Genomic DNA, 23,067 nt, shown 5'->3' with positions numbered 1-23,067 from the left:
TGTTGTGTATACTGTCTCTGATCAAATGCATTAAATAATCAGAATTGTCATTTAAACAGTATAAATTTGATATTCTATGACCCCAAAGTAGTTTCTAATTTTATTGCTCCTTTTTCTTGGAAACAAATAGAGACTGCCTTCAGAACTGTTTCCTAACCACTCAGCCAGACTGGAACTCCTGAACAGATGCCCTGGAACTGTGTGAGACAACGGATGTGGAGTCTGGATCACTGAGTATTTTATTCAGTTGAAAGAGGAGACATACCATGGAAAGTGCCAACCAGACAGCCTCTGTGACAGAGTTCATTCTCCTGGGCCTCTCAGCCCACCCAAAGCTGGAGAAAACACTCTTTGTGCTCATCCTGCTCACGTACCTGGTGATCCTACTGGGCAATGGGGTCCTCATCCTGGTGACCATCTTTGACTCCCACCTGCACACACCCATGTACTTCTTCCTGGGGAACCTCTCCTTCCTGGACATCTGCTATACAACTTCCTCAGTCCCCCTCATCCTTGACAGCTTCCTGACACCCAGGAAAACCATTCCCTTCTCAGCCTGTGCTGTGCAGATGTTCCTCTCCTTTGCCATGGGGGCCACAGAGTGTGTGCTTCTGGGCATGATGGCATTTGACCGCTATATGGCCATCTGCAACCCCCTGAGGTACCCCATAGTCATGAGCAAGGCTGTCTATGTGCCCATGGCTGCTGGCTCCTGGGCAGCTGGATGGGCTGCTTCTATGGTTCAAACATCCCTTGCGATGAGGCTGCCCTTCTGTGGGGACAATGTCATCAACCACTTCACCTGTGAGATCCTGGCTGTCCTGAGGCTGGCCTGTGCTGACATCTCCATCAATGTGGTCAGTATGGGGGTGACTAATGTGATCTTCCTGGGGGTCCCAGTTCTGCTCATCTTTGTCTCCTACATCTTCATCCTCACCACCATCCTGAGAATACCTTCAGCTGAGGGGAGGAAAAAGGCCTTCTCCACCTGCTCTGCCCACCTCACAGTTGTGGTCATCTTCTATGGGACCATCCTCTTCATGTATGGGAAGCCCAAATCCAAGGACCCTCTAGGGGCAGACAAACAGGACCTTTCAAACAAGCTCACCTCTCTCTTCTATGGGGTGGTGACCCCCATGCTCAACCCCATCATCTACAGCCTCAGGAACAAGGATGTGAAGGCTGCTGTGCGGAACCTGGTGAGTCAGAAATGCTTCATCTGGTGATGTTTGGAGGACAGATGTCCCTGTAGTTCTGCGTCTCTTGGCTACTTTCACTCGTGAATCTCAGAAGAATGTGCCTCTCAAAGAAGATATGTGTAAAGAGTCATCACCAGAAAATTGAATTACACATACAAGGGAGAATTTTAGCCGTTACTGGACTTAATCTTTGAAACAATGAAACCTAAATAAAACCTGATGGGAGTGTGCCTTGAGGGGATAGAAGTGGAATGCAGCTGAAAGAACAATTTGTGATGTCCTGCTTCTCTACTGGGCAAGTCTGAATTCACCTTTGTGAGCAAGTTGCTCCTTTGCTTTGAGAAAAACAGACTAATTTACCTTTGTGTTACATAAAGATTCAAAATACTGCTCTAAAAGGAGGCACTGAAGACAGTGTGGGGTGAAACTTCATGACAGCAGTACAAAAAATAGTCTTCACTGTAGGTGAAATGGCACATCTTCACATTTTATTTGTCTTGGAGGCAAGGTTGAGACTGGATATGAAAAAGAAGCTGTCTCTGAGACGGAGAAGTTGGGACCTTGTAGATTATACACAGGGCGCTTCTTCTGAGGGCAATTAAGGTGAATCCTGCAACACGTGTGTGGAGGGTCTTAGCCTTGCATCTGGATGCAAGCTTTGCTTTCCTGCCCCTGGTAAATCCTGAGTACACAGTCTGGTGCTATAGTCTGGAGAGTTAAAGGGTGGTTCTATGGGAAGAGCAGAGTTGGGGCAGCACGGTGATTTGAGAGATGCTGGAGTCAAGATGCTCAGATGTGACCAGCAAAAGATGGAGCAAGGCGGCTGGGCTGAGGAGAACTGGGTGGCAAAACTGAAAGGTGGGGCCCATTCATATGTACTGACAAGAGGTCCAGAGGTAAAATGTGTGAGGATCTCAGTCAGTAGCGACGCAAAAGGGGACAAAAACACGTAAGGGAAGGAAATTGCCTTATTTTCCTTGAGGCGATCAGATGCCCATTTTTCCCTGAGAATCAAAACTTTGCAATGAAAACACATGCTCTCAGCCTGCCTTGCCGGGATGTCCGGGGTCCTCTTGCCTGAGAAGTGGCCAGCCATACTCTTGTGGGCCCCACAGCGCTTTCCTGTGCATTGTGGGCAGAAACCCAGACACAGTCACCACCCTGTGGTCCCTTCAACAGTCTCCGGGCTGTAGGAGCGCAGGGCATGTTCCCGTTTCACCCTTTCATACCCAGTATTATCTGTCCCACCCTAGGGGGATGTGCCTTTCCCTACTGAGCACAGAGTCCACTCATGCCCTTCTCAGCTCACTAAAGGGAGGAGGACATCAACTTGAGATTAGTTCTGACCTTTATAATCAAGAGTTTACTTAAAAATGAAAGGTACTTGCAGAGCAATCTTCCTTTTCAACACACTTCATTTCACTGGTTTCTGGCTTGGAGATCTATGCCAAGTTCCCACCCACATCTTTCTAAAGGACCCAAGGAGGTGTTCCTCTAGTTACTGAAAGAGCTGCTGGCAGACAGCCTTCAGCTGTCAGTCATCTTTGGAAATTCGATAAGAGGGCTCTTAGCTGAAGAGACTTGACTCACTCAAGGTCATACTCCCTTCCCCAAGGCAGCCTATATCCAATGACTGATTGGTAAAGGGATATAAACGTCTCCTTCTACTAGAGACATCTCTGAACAGCCATCCCAGTACCAGGGTCCCTGTGGGGTTGACTGAGGCCTTTGTTGAGACTGCACCACAGCCCATCGTCCCCCTCTGCCAAATCCTCCATCCTCATCCTCTCTTCCACCAGTATTGAACCAAAGAGCTCTCCCTAATAAACCTCTTGCACTCCAATCTCTTGGAGAAGGCAAAACTCACTCCAGTACTCTTGCCTGGAAAATCCCATGGACGGAGGAGCCTGGTAGGCTGCAGTCTGTGGATGCGCGAAGAGTCAGACACGACTGAACGACTTCACTTTCACTTTTCACTTTCATGCATTGGAGAAGGAAATGGCAACCCACTCCAGTATTCTTGCCTGGAGGATCCCAGGGATGGGGGAGCCTGGTGGGCTGGCATCTATGGGGTCGCACAGAGTCAGACACGACTGAAGTGACTTAGCAGCAGCAGCAGCAACTCCAATCTCTGTCTCAGAGTTTGCCTCTGGGCAAAACCAAACTGTGACACCATGCAAAGTCCAATGCTCAAGTAATATGTGTTATCTTTTTAGAATCCTGGACACTGCTGATACTTAGCAAAATCATGGAGAATAGTAGGTGGATGAGGTGGCACCATGTTGTGTTAGCATCAGAAGCTTTGGAACCAGACCTTGGTTAGATTATAGCTCCTCTCTTCATCACGGTTGTAACCTTGAAGTTTGTTTTATACTGTATGCTAACTTCTCTGAAATCTTCCCATTAGCTCCCCTCCCCTGTCCATCTCTCTAGTTTAATGTTTCCCAATCTTTTTCTTGCCATAAAACACATAGAAAATAATAGAGTTTGTATAAAAAAAAGTTTGGGTTTTTAATGGCATGATTAATCACTAGTGATCAATGTGACCTCCAGCAGCCCTCCCCTCCCTGGAAATCAGGGGTTAAGACTGAGAGTTCCAACCCTCTACTCAGAGTTGGTTCCCCTGGCAATCAACTTCAGTCTTAGGTGCTTTCCAAAAGTCACCTTGTTAACATAGACCCAGTTGTGGCTGAACTGGGCTTGTTAAGAATAACAAGATACCCCCTTCACTTTATGGCTCTAAAGTGTTTTTCAGAAACTGAGGATTGAAGACTAAACACTATGATGGAAGTTGCTCCCATTGTTCTTATCACTAAGGAAATTCCCAGGATTTTAAGAGCTGTGAAGGACTTGGCCGGAGAAGGCAACGGCACCCCACTCCAGTACTTTTGCCTGGAAAATCCCATGGACGGAGGAGCCTGGTAGGCTGCAGTCCATGGGGTCGCTAGAGTTGGACACGACTGAGCGACTTCACTTTCCCTTTTCACTTTCATGCATTGGAGAAGGAAATGGCAACCCACTCCAGTGTTCTTGCCTGGAGAATCCCAGGGTCGGGGAAGCCTGGTGGGCTGCCGTCTATGGGGTCGCACAGAGTCGGACATGACTGAAGCGACTTAGCAGCAGCAGCAGCAGAAGGACTTGGCAGTTGTAAGCCAGATGCTGTGGACAAAGTCCAAATATATGTGATAAAAATATCTTGGTCATCTGAATGAACAAATATATATTTTGTATAAATCACAATGTCACAGAATCTTAGTTTATATTTTGCTGATTATAGTCCTGTAGTATCTGTCCCTGTGTTTCCTATTAATTGATGATCAGATCTACATACTTGAGAGGTTTTTGTTTCAGTGTAGTGATGAGCCCATGGCTCTGAGATCTTTTGACAGGGCCCAAGTATTTTTGATGGTTTCTTGCTTTCTGATTATGTCAAGTTGTTCCAGGCTCAACGTGTACAGTTCCTCTCCAGGCCTGGAAACAACCATTTTTTCTAAGGAGCTCTTGTTTCCTTTGGTATTCAAAAACCACAGTCTGGATGCTAGGGGTGCTATCGAGATGTCATAGTTTCTAGGCCTCTTCAGTGGAATACATATGTACAATTCAAATTAAGATCTACAGAATGTTTACTTAACCTCACTGACTTCTTCCCCTAAGTGTATATCCTCATTCCAGAAAAAAGCATGGAGAGGGCTTAAAGTTACATCAACACAGTAAGATGTCACGAGCCACCACAGACAGCTTCTATAAAGAGCAGAAGCAAGTCAAGCTGTCCCTTTGATATATATTTGATTCCCCTGTGCCTGGCAGTACTTAGGCCAACTGTAACAACCGAGGCACGGCGTGTGCCCTTCTCTTCCTCTTGCTCCTGAGCTTTCCTGAGGAGACCCAAGCTCATATGTAGAGTACTGGAGGGCAAAGGGCTGGGGAGGAGTTCAGGGAGAAACCCAAAGAGGGAGGAGAGGGAAAGAATGACTCCAAAGGCATCTTACAGCTCAGGGTTGACCTCCCAGAATCTTGGTGAGCACAGTCACCAGTCCCTATTCACCATGAGCGGTCTCTGATCAAAAGGCATATGGTACAGACCAGAAGGAAGCTAGCAGGTCTTCTCTGAATGAGGCCGAAAGTCCTGAATTCTGCAGTGCTGCTCTGCTCAAGATAGAGGTTTCCAAACTTTAAGAGATGTTTGTTGAATATTTGAAAGGGTGAAAATGTTGTAGCCATGCATTCCAGGAAACAAATTCACTCAGAAGGACAATGCAGATGGTGGAGTGCAGTTTATTACACCGGCAGGCCCAAGGCAGAGTCTCCTCTTAGCCAAGGACCCCGACCAGTTTTTGTGAAAACCTTATATACCCTAAGTGTATTTGCTCAAACTCACCTCCCCAAATTCCTTGAAACTAGTCTGAATAAGGTAAAAGAGAGATACAATCAAAGTTAATCCATGATTCATGTGTCACAAGACTAGATAAAAGTGGATATTTATCAATAGACCCGTGGTCATATCCCGATAAACTTAATGGAATTTACCAGTTTGTTCTGCTACAGAGATAATTAGCATATTCTTTTAGGCAACGGAGAGTCCAAGTACAAGTCCTGAGGCTCTTTTATCTGGGGGTCTGGTTTTCCATTGGTATGCCATTTCTATAGACACTGGGCACAAAGTTCAGAGTCCACTGGGAGGGTGACCATGCGTGTAGCCTAATGTTCGCAGCCTGGCCTAAGATGGAGTCCAGCTCTGTCTGTTTCCTCCTTCAAAACCATAGCCAGAAGCTTGGTACCTACTGTCAATGGTCTCCAGGGTATTAAAATCATGCTTTCTAACAATTTACACTGCATGTTTGTTTATTCATTTATAAATGTATAGATGTTCTATATCAATATGTTAGGATGCACATTATAAAATGTTTACAAAAACAGAAATTAAAAAGATGGATAGAGATAAATAAAATATAAAAAATAAGAGTTAACACGGGGAAAAAAGAAAACAAAAGTAGGTCACAAATTCACTTAATAACTCATTTAGCAACTGTTCATTGATGCCTACTGTGAGTCTGGTACATTTTTCATATTTCTAGGATACATCTGTGAACAATACAGGAAAAAAACCTCTGCCTCTGTGAAACTGACATTCTAGCAGGAGAGAAACAGACAAGAAACAATGACTAACATGTATAAAAAAAACAATTGAGGGTGTTAGAAACTGCATGGACTCAGGACTGAGGCATAAAGAATTTTGCTCCTTTGTGAAACCCGCAAAAACTACCATAATACGTCTTTGTTTTGCTTAATTTTGTTTTTAATGACAAAATCAACAAGGTTAAGGAGAAGAAGGGAGATATCAGAGTGAAGACATTTTGAACGCTGGAAAGTGAATGGGCTAGTGGCTGATCTAATAGAGCCAAATCCTAAGCCAGAAACTAGGAGAGCTGAGCCACAACCAGACCTACAGCACCGAGGACCCGCTGTACCAGGTCTCTCTGGGACCAAGGATAAAGATGGATGCTGCTGAAATAAGGAGGATTGGGAAAAAAACTCTAAGAAACACAGGTCCTACACCCCCTCCCTCATTCTGTGACATTGGTTGACTATCCCTTACCTACCTTAACAAAAATTTATTCTCTGGAGAGGATAAGACACATGCACCAAAGAAAGATTTCAAACAAAAGGACATCATTTCTGCAATCAGCTGACCATTTTCGGGTCCAGAGCTGCACTACCTGTGAAACCAGATTCATTTATGACCGCCCCAACCCCTCACCACTGAGCGCCCTGTGAAGGCCTGGCCTGTTGTAGGCACTCTGAATTTGTTTGGTGGGACACAGACAAGAGGGAACCTTCCAGGACACTTGCTTTTTTCCAGTCCTGAGATTCTAAATTTGGAAATGCCAGAGGTGCTAAAGGGTTTGTCCTGTGGGTTTCACATTCTTCCAGCTCTATTGTGGGCTCTGCTGAGAGTTCTCACTGACTGGGGGGGGGGTCAGGTTAACTCTGGCAGGACCAGAATGACCCTTTTTCTCTAATGCTTTCTACTAGCTCAGCAGGATGGATACAAAGAGAGGGAGGGGGAAAGAAAGTGCTTCTGGCGGGACTTCAGAATAATTGGATCTTGGGGACATAATCTCAGATGTACAGAGTTTCCAAATTTTGTCACTTCAACTTCTAAACTTTAAATCACCTCAGGGACTAGAGTAATCCCAGGAGCAGAGTGGGATTTAAATGGCTTCTGGTATGCAATGGACAGTCCTTTGTGTATTTTTTCTGAAACAGAACAAAGCCAAGAAAATTTAGCTTTCATCCATCTCAGGTGCTAACTCCTCTGGCTGCTACTTTCAGACTCGATTGGCTATTTTAGGCTTCTTCCTCAGACAGAAGAAAAGTGATTTACTTTATTGACCTATTTACAAAAAAGGTAAGAGAACACCCTATATATATATATATATATATATATATATATATACACACACAATACTATATACATTAACTGTTGTGGACCCAGCATCATAAAGGACATCTTAGTGACAGACAGTTCAAGAACAAGAAATTCAAGAGGTCATTTAGTCCCTGGGATGGAATACCTTTCAAAACAATCCATTCCAGAGTGAGTATGAGGGAGCTGATGGCCAGAGAGGAAAAGGGACTTAACGATTGCCAGGCCATGCTGCTAAGTAGCTTCAGTTGTATCCAACTCTGTGTGACCCCATAGACGGCAGCCCACCAGGCTCCCCCGTCCCTGGGATTCTCCAGGCAAGAACACTGGAGTGGGTTGCCATTTCCTTCTCCAATGCATGAAAGTGAAAAGGAAAAGTGAAGTTGCTCAGTCGTGTCCGACTCTTAGCGACCCCATGGACTGCAGCCTACCAGGTTCCTCCATCTACGGGATTCTCCAGGCAAGAGTACTGGAGTGGGTTGCCATTGCCTTTGCCAGGCCATGAGTGATTGGCAAAGGCCAGCTCTTTGGGTAAATGCTTCTGAGGAGCTTTGGAAGGTGAGCGAAGGAATAAATGAATGAATATCCCAGGGACTTGGGGGCTGTAAGAGAGGGAACTGTGAAAGAGGAGAAAGGTAACATCCAAAAATGCTTGGAGGGGAATGGTCAGGAATTAAGCACAAAGGAGATCAGTTATTTCCACCAGTCCTGTGCCCCAAAGCAGGTGAAATCATACAAAGGGAATGTAACACTTCTCAAAAAATTGATGAAAATAAATTGGCCATACATGGTATAACTTGAAGTAAATGTGTGACATCAACCTTGAACATGATTAGAAAAATTCAACCCAATCTGGTAACACTTTCATGGGCAGCCAAACACCATAAAGTAGATTTTGAAAAATTTCTCTCCATTTTACTTAGAACAACACAAAGAACTGCCCAGATTGCTAGAAGAGTTCTCTAAGCGCTCAGCAGGACAAGTTTCCTCACTGGTTTTCTGGCCTCTTTGGGTATCAGAGAATCATGAAGTTGGCTTTTTGAGTTCAAACAGGTGACAGAGAGGAGACACTATGGACAGATCCAATTGGACCTCCCCCCTGGTGGGGTTCGTTCTCCTGGGCCTCTCAGCCCACCCAAAGCTGGAGAAAATGTTCCTTGTGCTCATCCTGCTCATGTACCTGGTGATCCTGCTGGGCAATGGGGTCCTCATCCTGGTGACCATCCTTGACTCCCGCCTGCGCACACCCATGTACTTCTTCCTGGGGAACCTCTCCTTCCTGGACATCTGCTACACAACCTCCTCAGTCCCCCTCATCCTTGACAGCTTCCTGACACCCAGGAAAACCATTCCCTTCTCAGCCTGTGCTGTGCAGATGTTCCTCTCCTTTGCCATGGGGGCCACAGAGTGTGTGCTTCTGGGCATGATGGCGTTTGATCGCTATGTGGCCATCTGCAACCCTCTAAGGTACCCTGAGGTCATGAGCAAGGCTGTCTATGTGCCCATGGCTGCTGGCTCCTGGGTAGCTGGAAGCACCAGTGCCATGGTGCAGACATCCCTAGCAATGAGACTGCCCTTCTGTGGGGACAACGTCATTAACCACTTCACCTGTGAGATCCTGGCTGTCCTGAAGTTGGCCTGTGCTGACATCTCCATCAATATAATCAGTATGGCGATGGCCAATGTGATCTTTCTGGGCATCCCAGTTCTGTTCATCTTTTTCTCCTGTGTGTTCATCATTGCTACCATCTTGAAGATTCCCTCAGCTGAGGGGAGGAAAAAGGCCTTCTCCACCTGCTCTGCCCACCTCACAGTTGTGGTCATCTTCTACGGGACCATCCTCTTCATGTATGGGAAGCCCAAATCCAAGGACCCTCTGGGGGCAGACAAACAGGATGTTGCAGACAAGCTCACCTCCCTCTTCTATGGGGTGGTGACCCCCATGCTCAACCCCATCATCTACAGCCTCAGGAACAAGGATGTGAAGGCTGCTGTGAGGAACCTGGTGACTCAGAAACGCTTCACCTGGTGATGGTGGAGGGGTCCTGATAGTTCACCTGAGGGTCTCAAGAGCATAAGATGAAGGGATAAGTTCATGCAAGTTTCCATAGGTACATATAATTACACAAAACCTCATTATACCCAAGAACTCTGTGTGAATAGAAAAGCAGTCAGTGTGAATTTTCCCATCAATCTCTAGGCAATTATACAAAAGTATATTCTTGCTGATCTAGCCTTTTACTTCTCTGTATCTTCCATGCATACTAAACAAATTGATGTCAAAGAAAAGTAACTCTTCAAGTTTTATTTTCTAATTCATAAAAGCTCTGCTCTATAGAGCTTTTCATAGTCTATAATTCAGTCACTCCTTGGCTCACTCGCTGACCATATTTGAATGGGTCCATACTTTTATGGTCACCTGTCAGCTCTTCCTACTCCATATCAAACAATAGTAATATTTTTATCTTTATCCTCATTGTACTTTATTTTTATTGTCATTTTAATTCTTAAAACTGTTTCCTGAATCATTCTCTTCCTATGTCTCCATAATTAGCCTCTTTCCCTTGCCCTTAACCAAGGGCCCAATCAGAAAATCATTTACATCCTTGGAGCTGAGAGAAAAACAAGGTGTGGCAGACTGATGCAAAGGTAAAAGGTTCAGGCCTTTTTCTTTTCCTTTTCTGAAAATGTTATTCATCCTTGGCTTCTTTCCCTAGAAAACACTGGCTTCCCATGGGTCATCAGAGGATTGTGGAAACTGAGAGATGTGGAGGGTAATCAAATAAATTCTATTAAATACCTGACCTGGCTTGACCGAGCATGCAGCCAAGAGGTGACCATCACTTGCCTTTGTACCTAAGAATCCCCAGAGCCACACGGTCAGTGTTTAGAGGGAGAGGTGGCGGTGCTCAGAGATGAAGGAAGAGATGCATAGCAATCGCCTTCATGACTGGTGAGGAATTCCCTAGAGTTATCCATCTAGAAGCGCAACTAAAAGAATGGGCAAAGTAGAAAACCTCTGACAGTTGATATGAATTTTTAATCCAACAGAGAGGAAACAACTACCACTCAAAGCAACCAGCCCTTGCTGAAAAAGAGTTATTTCAGGAAGATGGTCTGAAATTAAAGAAAATTCTCAGTAGTTTTTTTCAGTGGAATTCAAGAGGGTATTGAATCAACAAGAGCAGTCTAAAAAAGGAGGCTAGGAGAAAAGATAACTGAGAAATAAGAACATTTGCTCAGGGGAAACAATCCCACTTACTTGGATTCAGTATGGAATTCATAAGGACACAGAGCAGATGAAAGACGAATAATAACTAAAAATTTTTTCACGGAATAGAAGTTTAGATATTTTGTTCATAAAAGGTTCATCAAATACCCAATAAGAAATTATAGCAAAAGACCCACCTACCTAGATTCAAAGATAAATTTTAATTCCTATACATACCAAAATAATCCTGCAGACTTTTCCACAGAAGAAAAGCATATTTCCTAATAAGGAATGAGAGTCTGCCAATGGCCTGCTGTTCCCCAACCCTAAATGTAGACATTGGCAGAATAAGGTTTTTGAAGTTCTGAGGGAGGAAAGGAAATGGGTTGTGAATCCTGAATTCTATTACATTCCTTATCTTTGCACAGATACAAGGGTTTAAAAGCCACTTGCTGTCATGCGTAAGCATAGAAAGCACATATCCATACAATCTCTTCATGAAAATAATTTATTTAGAATGCTGTCCCAACAAACAGTTAAAAATAAAAAATTGAAAGGAAGTGATAGAATAAACAGTGGGGAATGATGAAATACATAGGACCGATCAAGTCTAGTCAATTCTTATACTGATTTTGCAAAGATGAATACATGATGGAATTATTAGCAATCGTGTCGAGGTGAATAATGATGATGAAGCAATGACAGAGCTCCATTTATAATTCTAGATGAATTCATCTAGCTGGGAAATGAAGAAAGAGAAAGTTACACCCCTAAAGGCTTCATCGGATATGGTGGGAAGGGTTCCTATAAATACAGTCCATTGCACTGATACTGAAGGGCAGCAAAAGTCTTAATATTCTTGTTGAAAATTTAAGAATAAATACCAACAAGTATTAGGGTGAAGTTTTTGAAAGAACTAGAGGGTTATGAAAGAACAAAGAAAGTTGATCAAATGAAAAAACTCATTTATTGAACCTGAGGGAATTTAAATCACTGTATACTAAACAGTGAAACGTCATGTATGAAACGAGATGCCAGTCCAGGTTCAATGCACGATGCTGGATGCTTGGGGCTGGTGCACTGGGACGACCCAGAGGGATGGTGTGGAGAGGGAGGAGGGAGGAGGGTTCAGGATGGGGAACACATGTATACTAATTAAATAATTTTCTATTAAAGAAAAAAAAAACGTAATAATAATAATGTAAAACCTGCAAGTAATAACAAACTACAAAAGTATAAGAAAAAAAGCAAACAACCTAATTGCAATATAGGTAAAATAAATGAATGAGCCTTTAACTGAAGAAAAAAAAAAAAACAAACAAACAGATAATACATAATACCCAGCGGCCGCTTTTTTTTTTTTTTTTTTAGGATATGCAAGGTTTTGAACATCAGATCAATTACTGCAACCATTTTATTAACAGATTAAAAAAGAAAAAGTAATCTCACCCACAAATGTTGAGAAATAATTTGGTAAAATTTAGCATCTATTTCTGACTCTCTTAAAGTAGTGGATTTGAATAGAGGAATCCATCCTTGACATGAATGAAATGATCAGAACAACAGCAAAGGGTGCATTTGACGGCAAAACATTAGTAACATGCTTACAACCTGGATTAGGACATCTTTCAATATCTGCATCATTCTGCAGAGTCTAGCTAATTAAACCAGATCAGAAAAATAAATGAGGAATGAAATACAGAAAAGAAGAAAACTATTCAGTAAGTAAACTACTGTTGTTTACTGAGAAAAAAATTTTGATCAAGTACAAAACTAAAGTGGTTGTATATAATTTAAAGTAAGTTGTATATAATTTAAAGAAAGTAAAGTGGTTGTATATAATTTACACAAGTCACAGCAACTTTAAAAGACCTAGGAAAAATACATAAAGAATTTGAGTTTATCAGATATTTACAATGGTCATGCATTAACAGAAGAAATTTTTTAAATATGTTTTCATTTTGGAGGGAGGAAAAGACCTGAATGTAAGCTTCAAGACAGTCTGGAGTATCCTCCAAGTGCCCTCATTCAAAGCCAAAACTGTTTCTAATAGGTTGGGATGACCCATGCTACATCCAGTTTCCCATCCTGAGGGCAGGTCCATTCTATTTGTTGGGAAAAGGTCCAAGCCCAGGGCTTGGAAGCAAACAGAAAGGCTCACTCATCAAAGGTTCTCAGAAGAATGAACAGCCAGCGGGGCGAAGGAAATGGTAGGGCGAATTGAAAGAATAGTATTGACATATACACAGTACCATGTGAAAATAGATAGCTACTGGGAAACTGCTGAGCAGCACAGGGAGCTCAGCTCAGTGCTCCGTGATGACCTAGAGGGGTGGGATTTGGGTGGGTGGGAGGGAGGCTCAAGACGGAGGGGATACATGTATATTTATGACAGATTCTCATTGTATGGCAGAAAACAGCACAACACTGTAAAGCAATTATCCTCCAATTTAAAGCAAATTGAAAAAAAAAAAAAAGAAGAAGAAACAAAAACCAGCTTTTACTCCAGCCCTGGTTTTGGAGATAACCAAAAAGTTTAGACCAGACCACTTAGATGTGCAGATTAATTTCTACCTGATTACTTTGTTGTTGTTGTTCGGTTACTAAGTCATGTCTGACTTTGCAATCTCATGGACTTTAGCACACCAGGCTCCTCTGTCCTCCACTATTTCCTGCAGTTTGCTCAAATTCATGTCCATTGAGTCAGTGATGCTACCTAACCATCTCATCCTCTGCCACCCCTTCTCCTTTTGTCTTCAATCTTTCCCAGCATCAAGGTCTTTTCCAATGTGTCAACTCTTTACATCTCGTGGCCAAACTACTGGAACATCAGCTTCAGCATCAATCCTTCCAATGAATTTCCTTTAGGATTGACTGGTTTGATCTCCTTGCAGACCAAGGGACTCTGGAGAATCTTCTCCAGCATCACAATTCGAAGCATCAATTCTTCAGTCGCTCAGCCTTCTTTTGGTCCAACTCTCACATCTGTACATGATCCTGGAAAAACCATAGCTTTGACCATAGAACCTTTGTCAGCAAAGTGATGTCTCTGCTTTTTAATATGCTATCTAGGTTTGTCATAGCTTTCCTTCCAAGGAGAAATCATCCTTTAATTTCATGGCTGATTATACACCTGATTACTACAGGTAACCATTTCTCTCAATTTAGGACAATCCCTAAAATCTTCAAGACAATTGAGTATCCAATGAAAGTTATCACAAAATATGACCAAATCAAACATCAAAGATGATCACAGGCAACATGTCAATAACATAATCACTCAGTTTCAATCAGAGCATTCCAGATGCCGGACAGGGACTTTAACTAAGGGGAAGGACCAGGTGGGGAAGCAGGAGCTAACTGCCTGTTCCTCCTAAGCTCCAGCCAGGCAGGAATGCAGGAAGGGGAAGGGGAGGGAATGCAAAGAGCTGCTCCCCATGCTGTAGTTTCCACGTTCCCCTCTGGTGCTTGCAGAGCTGAATGCTTCCCAGAATTCTACAGCAGTGTAAGAATTCTAAGATCAAACAAAATTTGTTCCTCAGCCACTTTTGCTATGGGTTGCAATTTGCGACCTCTACTAAACGCACACATCAGTCACAGCATTGCTGGAGTGTCTAAGGATGCCCTCACAGAGGTCACTTACATCTGTACTGTGCATCTATTGTTTCAGGAGGAAACTGCTCCCTCTCACTCTCATCATGTGATTCCAGGGGACTGCCAACTGTAGTATACCCACCCTTGGCCACAGCAATCAGTCTGAGGGAAAGCATGTGACCTTGGTCAAACTAATCAAAACCATTCCACAGCATATTTTAATTGGAACGAGAAGAAAAGGGGTCCTTATTGGCTTTCTATGCTGCATTGCAGATCACTACTTAGTGGCTTTAGACAATACCCATTTATAATCTTGCCGTTTCTATGAGTTAGGAGTTCAAGCAAGTCCTCTGCAAAGCTGCAGTCTAACGCGTTGGCCAGGGCTCTGTTCTCATCTGGAGACTAAGACAGAAGAATGTGGATTAGGCTGCTGACAGCTCTCTTCTCTAGCATGTGAGTAAGTCTGTTTAAAATGAAGCCAGGAAAACACAAGTAGAGATAAGAACCAGATGAAAGGACAGAGTCCTAAAGACATGTTGAGTCCCTAATTCCAACTGTGCCTGAGACTGAATCCACCTTTAAACTTCTCAGTTTTATGAGCATTATAGTTTGTATTGGGATTATGTTGGTTGGAATAAGTTTTCTATCTGGAAACTTACAAAGTCTTGACAATTACAAAGCCCAAAGGAAAAGTATCTTTACATAGTCACCTTCTCTTGCTGACCACTGCACACTCCAACTGCAATGTTATATTTATATTACATAGGAGATCATTTCCAACCGAGATACAAGAAACTGCAAACCAGTCTTGATTAAGTCTATGGCTGTACCACCCAATCTCATCTGATCTCAGAAGCTAAACAGGGTTGGGCCTGGTTAGTACTTGGATGGGAGTCTTAGTCAAATCCCAGGCTCTTTTTCAAATAAAACAAAAGGACTAAACTCTTTTCAGGCCTGTACTCTCCATGAACATTGATGCCAAAAAGCCAAATTATGAAAATCAGTAAAACAAATATAGTAATGCATTTAGAGGATAATACTCTGTGAGAAAGTTGCATTAATCCCCCCAAAAACGCATGGATAGGGTGAACATTAAAAATTTATGGCATCAACAAACTAAAGAATAAAACCCAAATGATCACATCTCAACAGATATAGGAAAAGTACTTGATAAAATTTAATTCCTGACAATAACCACTCTACTCCAGCCAAACACCTCAGAAAAAAAAAAAACCAAACAAAAAAACAATGGCCTCACCTTCACCCCACCAGCAAAGGCTGAGCAAATGATAGCCTGGACTTCTATTCTCACCAAGTTATGACAAGGCAGCCCAACCACTCCCCTGCCAACGTGGTGTCAAAGGAGGCTGAATAGGAAGATGGGATGCTGGGCAGTAACAGGTCCTCCTCTCCCCCACAGAGTCAGTAGAGAGCATGTATGAAGCTCCTTCTTCTTCCCGCTTGGGTGGTATCAGAAGGGGCCTACGGGAGAGTCAGGGCTCATGCCTGTGCTCCTGAGGCCACCCCTTCCCATGGTGTCAGTGGAGGGCATGGGGACAACACTAGGCACTCCTGGCACTGCCAGCCAGAAGGGGATCAGCACAGCCTCAGTGGGGAGCTGAAACTCCCACTCCTTGCCCAGCGGTAAGGAGGATCCCCTCCTCCCAGCAATGCAAGGCTCGTTCAATATTCAAAGATCAGTCAGTGCAATCCAACTACCATATTAACAGGCTAATTAGGAAAAATCACATGATTATACCAAATGAAACAGAGGAAGCTTTTGAAAAAAACAACATTAATTCATGGCTTAAAAAAAAAAAACAACAAACTTTCAGGGACTTCCCTGCTGGTCCAGTTGCTAAGACTCCACTCTCCCAGTGCAGAGGGTCCAGGTTCGTATCCTGGTCAGGGAACTAGATCCCACATACTGCAATTAAAAGATCCTGCATGCCACTGTGGAGATTGAAGATCCTGAAGGCTGCAACTAAGACCTGGCATAGCCAAACAAATAAATAAATCGATTAGTAGTTAAAAAAAAAAAAAAAAACTTTCAGCCTTAGCCAGTGAGTTAGGACACTGGCTTCTCTGAGATCCCAGGGAAGGCTCAGAAGGAAGCTGGCATTTCTGTGCCTGCCTCTCCATTTCCAGTTGGGCATGTCCCAGTCACTGTCTCTAATTGCAACTGATGGCAGGGATGTGGCCCCTGGAGCCCCCAGTATGCTGAGCCCCAGTGCCCTGTCAACACTCAACATTCCTAACTAAATTGCTTCTGGGACTAGCAGGGTCCCTGTAGGAGTCTACGGCTGCAGCTCGAGGACTCCCTTCACTGCTGGGGAAAATGAGCCCATGGGATTCCTCAGGCTCAGACCAGGATGACAGGTCCTGTACATGAAGATTCTGTCACTGAGATACCCAGGACACAGCCGGGAGGAAGGATGGGAGAGAAACACCCACCAGAGGCTAAAGTTCCCCCAAAGATTCAGGAGGACAAGAAGAAAGAGAGTCTCAGAGGTAAAGGAAGTTAGGCAGGAGAGTCTGGGTTTTTCTCTCGCATCCAGGGTCTGGTCCTGGTGTGCAGTGAGGAGTTAAGAATCTGGGATCAGGAGACTCAGAGAAGCACCTGATGCAGGTGGGGAGAGTTGAGCCAGGATGGGACAGAGGCAGTAGCCATGCCTGCCTTCTGCAGAGCGCTTCTCAAAGACACACTTTCCTCTCCTCTGCCTCTGCTCTCAGAAACCTTCCCACAGCTGCTGCTGAAGCAGGGAGGAACAGCTGAGAGTAAGCTCCAGGCCAGGCAGTCCTTCCTTCACGCTCTCCCAGCCCCTGTCTGCCCTGCTGCTCCTCCTCACAGGAACCCAGGGAGTGTGTGGGATTCCCATCATCCCCCTGCTGCAGAGGCTTCTGGGAAGAAGGGGCCTTCCTCAGTGTCAGAGGGTGAGTGGACCCAAGCTTGGTCCCTCTGGTTTCCCAATCTATCAACGGCTAGTTATTTCTGGTTTTTTTCACTTTCCTTTCATGATTACTGAGACTTTTCCCCCACCCTGAATACCAAGTGATCTGTACCCATTGTATTAATAGAAGATGTGGTAATACTGAAGAGGAATACAAAGAGGAATCCCTCGAGAAATATTATCAGTGAGGAATCTGCATTTAGAATCCGAGCAATGGCAGCTAAGAGATTCAAAATCCTCTACACAAAGGCATATAGGTCTCCCCATAAGCTAGTTGTTTGTATGGAACCCAAGGGTGGGTTCCACACAAGAATATAATATGAGCATAAAAGGACAAAGAAAAAAAATATTTCTGAGTTATCTCTGGCTAAGAAGTTCACCAATATTCTAGTGAAATGGGGTTGGAGGTTAATGCTGTATAGCCTATCATCTGATAAGTGTAGTTCACATAGCTATTAATCATTGAGTTCACTGGTCAGTAAGCTGCAGAGCTGTCAGCCCCTAGAGTGGGTTTAATCATTCCAATTTTAATCATTCTGATCAGTCTTTGTGTTGACTTCATAAAGTTCTTCCCCGTATAGGTACCTCCCCATATACTGTTATCAGTTTGTATTAAAATAGGGCGATCCCAGTGCTGATAGTGGTCAAGTCTGTGTCACTGATGGTGGGCAGACCGAAGAAGTCATCCTCAATATCGTTGAGTTTTTACCCAGGCTTGTTTCTGTGTGGAGGTGAATTGACATTTTATACAAGTTTCTTCCAAATGTAGGCAAAATTTAAAGAAGTTTTAAAATTTGCTGGTTCTGAGAACTGGACCAGCCTGGGAATCTCAGAAAACTCAGGTTAAATGCAAAGACTATACATTTCCATTAAAGAGAAATCATTCATAGGATTTTCTCGCTGTTAATTATTTGTTGTTGTTTTTCAGTTGCTAAATCGTGTCCGACTCTTTTGCGACTGCATGGACTGTAGCCTGCCAGGCTCCTCTGTCCGTGGGGTTTTCCAGGCAAGAATACTGGAATGTGTTGCCATTTCCTTCTCCAGGGGATCTTCCTGACCCAGGGAATGAACCCGAGTCTTTTGCATTGGTAGACAGATTCTATTCCACTGAGCCACCTGGGAAATCCAGTCATTAATCATAATGCTGAGGAAAGGCTCTCCTTGACTGGGGATCCGCTCCACTGGGCTCAAGTCCTGTCTCTGTCACCAACTTAGAAGTCTTGGACAGGTCACTTCCCTTTTGAGACTTCAGTTGCTTTTGTGGGCAATGAGAGGATGCAGCAACTTGGGAAAAATCCCTCACACAGCTAGACTGTTTGAGGCCCTCGCCCAGGACTGACCCATTGTAAGCTCTGCTCCAGCTCTGACCTTCGCTCATCTTTAGAGCTGAGGACACCCTGCTGCCTCTTTTTAAAATGTATACATATATTTAAAATTCTATTGTTATTTATTTTTGGCTGTGCTAGGTCTTCGTTGTTGCAACGGCTTTTCTCTAATTGCAGCAAGCAGGGGCTACTCTCTAGTTGCGAAGTCCAGGCTTCTCAATGGGGTGGCTTCTCTTGCTACAGATCACGGGTTCTGGGGGTGCGGGCTTCAGTAGTCGTGGCACATGGGCTCAGCAGTCATGGCTATAGAGCACAGGCTCAGTAGCTGCAGCACACGTAGCCTTAGTTGCCCTGAGGCATGTGGGATCTTCCTGGATCAGGGAGAGAACCCATGTCTTCTGCACTGGCAGGTGGATTTCTATCCACTGGACAACCAGGGAAGCCCAACCCTGCTGTCTCTTTCAGTTGTTTTCTCTAACACACATATGCTCTCCTATTACGCAGCAGGACTGGCCTCGTACCAGATAGCTGGGGTTCTTTTCAGGAAAGCCTGATGTGATACTTTTGTAATGTGCTGATGACAGAGGGAATATCACATGGAAAAACCTAATCAGACCTCCCCCCTGGTGGGGTTCGTTCTCCTGGGCCTGTCAGCCCACCCAAAGCTAGAGAAAATGTTCTTTGTGCTCATCCTGCTTATGTACCTGGTGATCCTGCTGGGCAATGGGGTCCTCATCCTGGTGACCATCCTTGACTCCCGCCTGCACACGCCCATGTACTTCTTCTTGGAGAACCTCTCCTTCCTGGATATCTGCTACACAACCTCCTCAGTCCCACTGATCCTGGATAGCTTCCTGACCCCCCAGAAAACCATCTCCTTCTCAGCCTGTGCCGTGCAGATGTTTCTCTCCTTTTCCATGGCAGGAACAGAGTGTGTGCTCCTGAGCATGATGGCGTTTGATCGCTACGTGGCCATCTGCAACCCCCTGAGGTACCCTGTAGTCATGAGCAAGGCTGTCTATGTGCCCATGGCTGCTGGCTCCTGGGCTATTGGTGGTGTTGCTTCTCTGGTTCACACATCCTTGGTAATTCAGCTGCCCTTCTGTGGGGCCAATATCATCAACCACTTCACCTGTGAGATCCTGGCTGTCCTGAAGTTGGCTTGTGCTGACATCTCCATCAGTGTGATCAGCATGGAGGTGACCAATGTGATCTTCCTGGGGGTCCCAGTTCTGTTCATCTCTGTCTCTTATGTCTTCATCATTGCTACCATCCTGAGGATCCCCTCCTCTGAGGGGAAGAAAAAGGCTTTCTCCACTTGCTCTGCCCACCTCACTGTGGTGATAATATTCTATGGGACCTTATTTTTCATGTATGGAAAGCCCAAGTCTAAGGACTCTCAGGGTGCAGACAAAGAGGACCTTGCAGACAAGCTCATCCCCCTCTTCTACGGGGTGGTGATCCCCATGCTCAACCCCATCATCTACAGCCTGAGGAACAATGACGTGAAGGCTGCTGTGCGGAACCTGGTGAGTCAGAAATGCTTCAGGAGATGATGTAGGAGAAGTCTTCTGTGGTTCTCACCCCCATGGAGGAAAGGATTTCACTCATTACAGCTGCCATTCAAAAGCCAACAAGTCAACTTAACTGGAGTGATCTCTTGCCCTAAGGTCTATTTTCAGGGAATGTTTACCTTTTCAGAGTTTATCTGTGGGGTTTTGGCCACATGTCTGACACTCAACAGATGCCAGACAACAAATCCTCTAACTGAATGATGAAGACATTCTGAACACGTGCTAAAACCAAGGAGACAGGGACCATTAGAGCAAGCCTAACGGTCCATGCTGTGTCTAAACTGCAGATTAGTACAGAGAGGTGAGATGGCTCTCACAGCAGCTTTATTACCCCTGTTGGAATCATCGGGAGAGTCGGAGGAACAAGGAGGAAATAGACATTTCATCTGGGGCTCCTGTATATTACATTCAGTTTGCCTGAAGTGCTCAGAAGAGACAAAAGTTCACCACATATAAAGCCTCTGGGTGGAAATAATCTATTTTGATTAAATGAATTTCTTTTTAGCTATGAGAAAATTGAGACCTTTTTTTTTTTTCTTGATGGACTGCACATTTTGAAACACTGATAGTAAATTAAATTGAAGAAGGAGTATAGGGTTTGAATTTGATCTTCATCACTTACAGCAATTCCGAATAGAAAAGGTAGTATTCTATTACATAATGAATAAGACATTCTTAAAAAAAAAAAGATGATAGGCAGATAGATAGATAGATAGATAAAGAGAGAGATAGTGGCTAAATATGTTTGAAGACTTTGGGATGGTAGGTTAAAGTCTGACAAGTTTCTTTGCTCCAGGAATTCTCAGAGATTTTAATATACTAATGTATACTGTGAATGTCTAAGAGATATAAAGTCTACAGCACTTCCTGAGTCTCCCTGCTGCTGCTGCTGCTAAGTCACGTCAGTCATGTCCGACTCTGTGCAACCCCACAGATGGCAGCCCACCGGGCTCCCCTGTCCCTCTGATTCTCCAGGCAAGAACACTGGAGTGGGTTGCCATTTCCTTCTCCAGTGAATGAAAGTGAAAAGTGAAAGTGAAGTCGCTCAGTGTCTGACTCTTCCTGACCCCATGGACTGTAGCCTACCAGGCTCCTCCATCTATGGAATTTCCCAGGCAAGAGTACTGGAGTGGGCTGCCATTGCCTTCTCTGAGTCTCCATCAGTTCTGTTCAGTCGCTCAGTCGTGTCCGACTCTTTGTGACCCCATGAACTGCAGCACGCCAGGCCTCCCTGTCCATCACCAACTCCTAGAGTTCACCTGAGACTCATGTCCATCGAGTCAGTGATGCCATCCAGCCATCTCATCCTCTGTCGTCCCCTTCTCCTCCTGCCCCCAATCCCTCCCAGCATCAGAGTCTTTTCCAATGAGTCAACTCTTCGCATGAGGTGGCCAAAGTACTGGAGTTTCAGCTTTAGCATCATTCCTTCCAAAGAACATCTCTATAGTTTAACACAATAAAACCAGGAAGCACTTTCTTACTTATGACCTTGGGCAGGTTGCTTAACACCTTTCAGCTTATTTCTTCATGAAAACATCACCACTTTATTTTACATGGAATACATAAGATACCATAAATAAATTCTTTGTAAATAGTAAGCATCATAGAAATGTAAGATATTGTTAGAAGTATGAATGCAGTATAATGTGCCATATGGAACAAAGCAAGATATAGTTCCTATCCAAAACAGACACAGAAGATGGATGAGACATTCAAGATGGCAGTAAGTGAATAGAAGCAGTTTTATGACAAGTTATATAAAGTTCTGAGAATATTGGAAAACTTAAAAAGAAAATTTAGAAAGAAAACCCAACTTTGCATATATAGAAGATCTTGGAAATGTTTACTTCAAATGATATTTAAGTTTTTATATTTATTAAAATTGAATTGTATAAAATAGGGATGCACATTTTGTGAATAAAGTTTCACTATCTTGTTAGTCTGTCAAGTTTCTGATTTCTGCTATGTCCCAGCGAAAAACAAAACAAAACAAAAAAAAACCTTGCTATTGCGAACATACAAGAGCGACATCTAGCGGCCATACAAGCAAACTTCAGATACTTGGGGAGTCGCATAATAGGTCTTCTTGTTCAACCCCATGCTTCACAATCAAATCCTAATCCATCTGCTCTACTTTATGAGAACAAGCAGCTGCTGAGGCTCAAAAGCTGTGGGAAATTCTAAGGCTATATTAGGATCCTAAAAGTTGGAAGTGGTGCAGGAATTTTACTCCTCTGTATAAGGAGATCCTGGAGACAAGCATCAGGGTGTTGGGGCAGAAAGGGACGAAACTCCGTGGTTGTCTTAAGAGAGTCAGGCTGGGCGATTCTTGGACCACACAGGGGCAGGGCTATGGCTTCCATGTCAGGGTCTCTGCAAGAGCCCAAGGGAGCCCAGGGGTTTTTCTGGCCCAGAGCAGAGAATGCCCCAGGTTTTACTCACCTCCGCAGGGGTGAGTAATAGGGGCCTATTAAAGTACTCACAGTGGCCAGTGTCTCACACTCTAATACACACATGAGGACTACAGTGTCTGCCCCACTCCCAGGATGTGGCTGCCTAAAGAGTGCCAGCAGCAGGGCACCCAGCAGGCAGACAGAGGCGCACACAGAACCTAGAGAAACAAGATTCCTGATGTAAGTGAACTGCCAGAGGAACAAAAACATTCCAAGAGCACTCTAGGAGGTCAACTCCAGCACAAAAAGTCTTTCTGATAAGACGGCAGATTGAACACTTGTAACACGGTGAAGTTAGAGAAGGAAAAACACGATATGATGCAATTTGAGGAG

At 44.1% G+C, this 23,067-nt stretch overlaps 3 protein-coding genes across 3 annotated transcripts; all 3 read left to right on the top strand.

The window, feature by feature from the left end:
* Positions 1 to 228: 228 nt before the first annotated feature.
* LOC113897845 (olfactory receptor 13C7) lies at positions 229 to 1,226 on the top strand. Its single transcript, XM_027550806.1, has one exon. It carries the CDS (start codon positions 267 to 269, stop codon positions 1,224 to 1,226), a length of 960 nt encoding a protein of 319 aa, XP_027406607.1. The 5' UTR covers positions 229 to 266.
* Positions 1,227 to 8,698: 7,472 nt separating this feature from the next.
* LOC113897844 (olfactory receptor 13C7-like) lies at positions 8,699 to 9,658 on the top strand. The gene has a single exon (XM_027550805.1). It carries the CDS (start codon positions 8,699 to 8,701, stop codon positions 9,656 to 9,658), a length of 960 nt encoding a protein of 319 aa, XP_027406606.1.
* Positions 9,659 to 19,303: 9,645 nt separating this feature from the next.
* On the top strand, positions 19,304 to 20,263 carry LOC113897843 (olfactory receptor 2S2). Its single transcript, XM_027550804.1, has one exon. The coding sequence runs from the start codon at positions 19,304 to 19,306 to the stop codon at positions 20,261 to 20,263; it is 960 nt and encodes a 319-aa protein (XP_027406605.1).
* The last annotated feature ends 2,804 nt before the right edge of the window (positions 20,264 to 23,067 follow it).

The sequence above is a fragment of the Bos indicus x Bos taurus genome, chromosome 8 (genome assembly GCF_003369695.1).
Source record: "Bos indicus x Bos taurus breed Angus x Brahman F1 hybrid chromosome 8, Bos_hybrid_MaternalHap_v2.0, whole genome shotgun sequence".
NCBI classification, from domain to species: Eukaryota; Metazoa; Chordata; class Mammalia; order Artiodactyla; family Bovidae; genus Bos; species Bos indicus x Bos taurus.
The sequence above is the reverse complement of the archived record's forward strand: the minus strand, read 5'-3'. Positions and strand labels throughout refer to the sequence as shown.

Excerpts from the sequence above, each read along its gene's own strand:
- LOC113897843 (XM_027550804.1), top strand. The coding sequence starts at position 19,304 with ATGGAAAAACCTAATCAGACCTCCCCCCTGGTGGGGTTCGTTCTCCTG.
- LOC113897845 (XM_027550806.1), top strand. The coding sequence starts at position 267 with ATGGAAAGTGCCAACCAGACAGCCTCTGTGACAGAGTTCATTCTCCTG.
- LOC113897844 (XM_027550805.1), top strand. The coding sequence starts at position 8,699 with ATGGACAGATCCAATTGGACCTCCCCCCTGGTGGGGTTCGTTCTCCTG.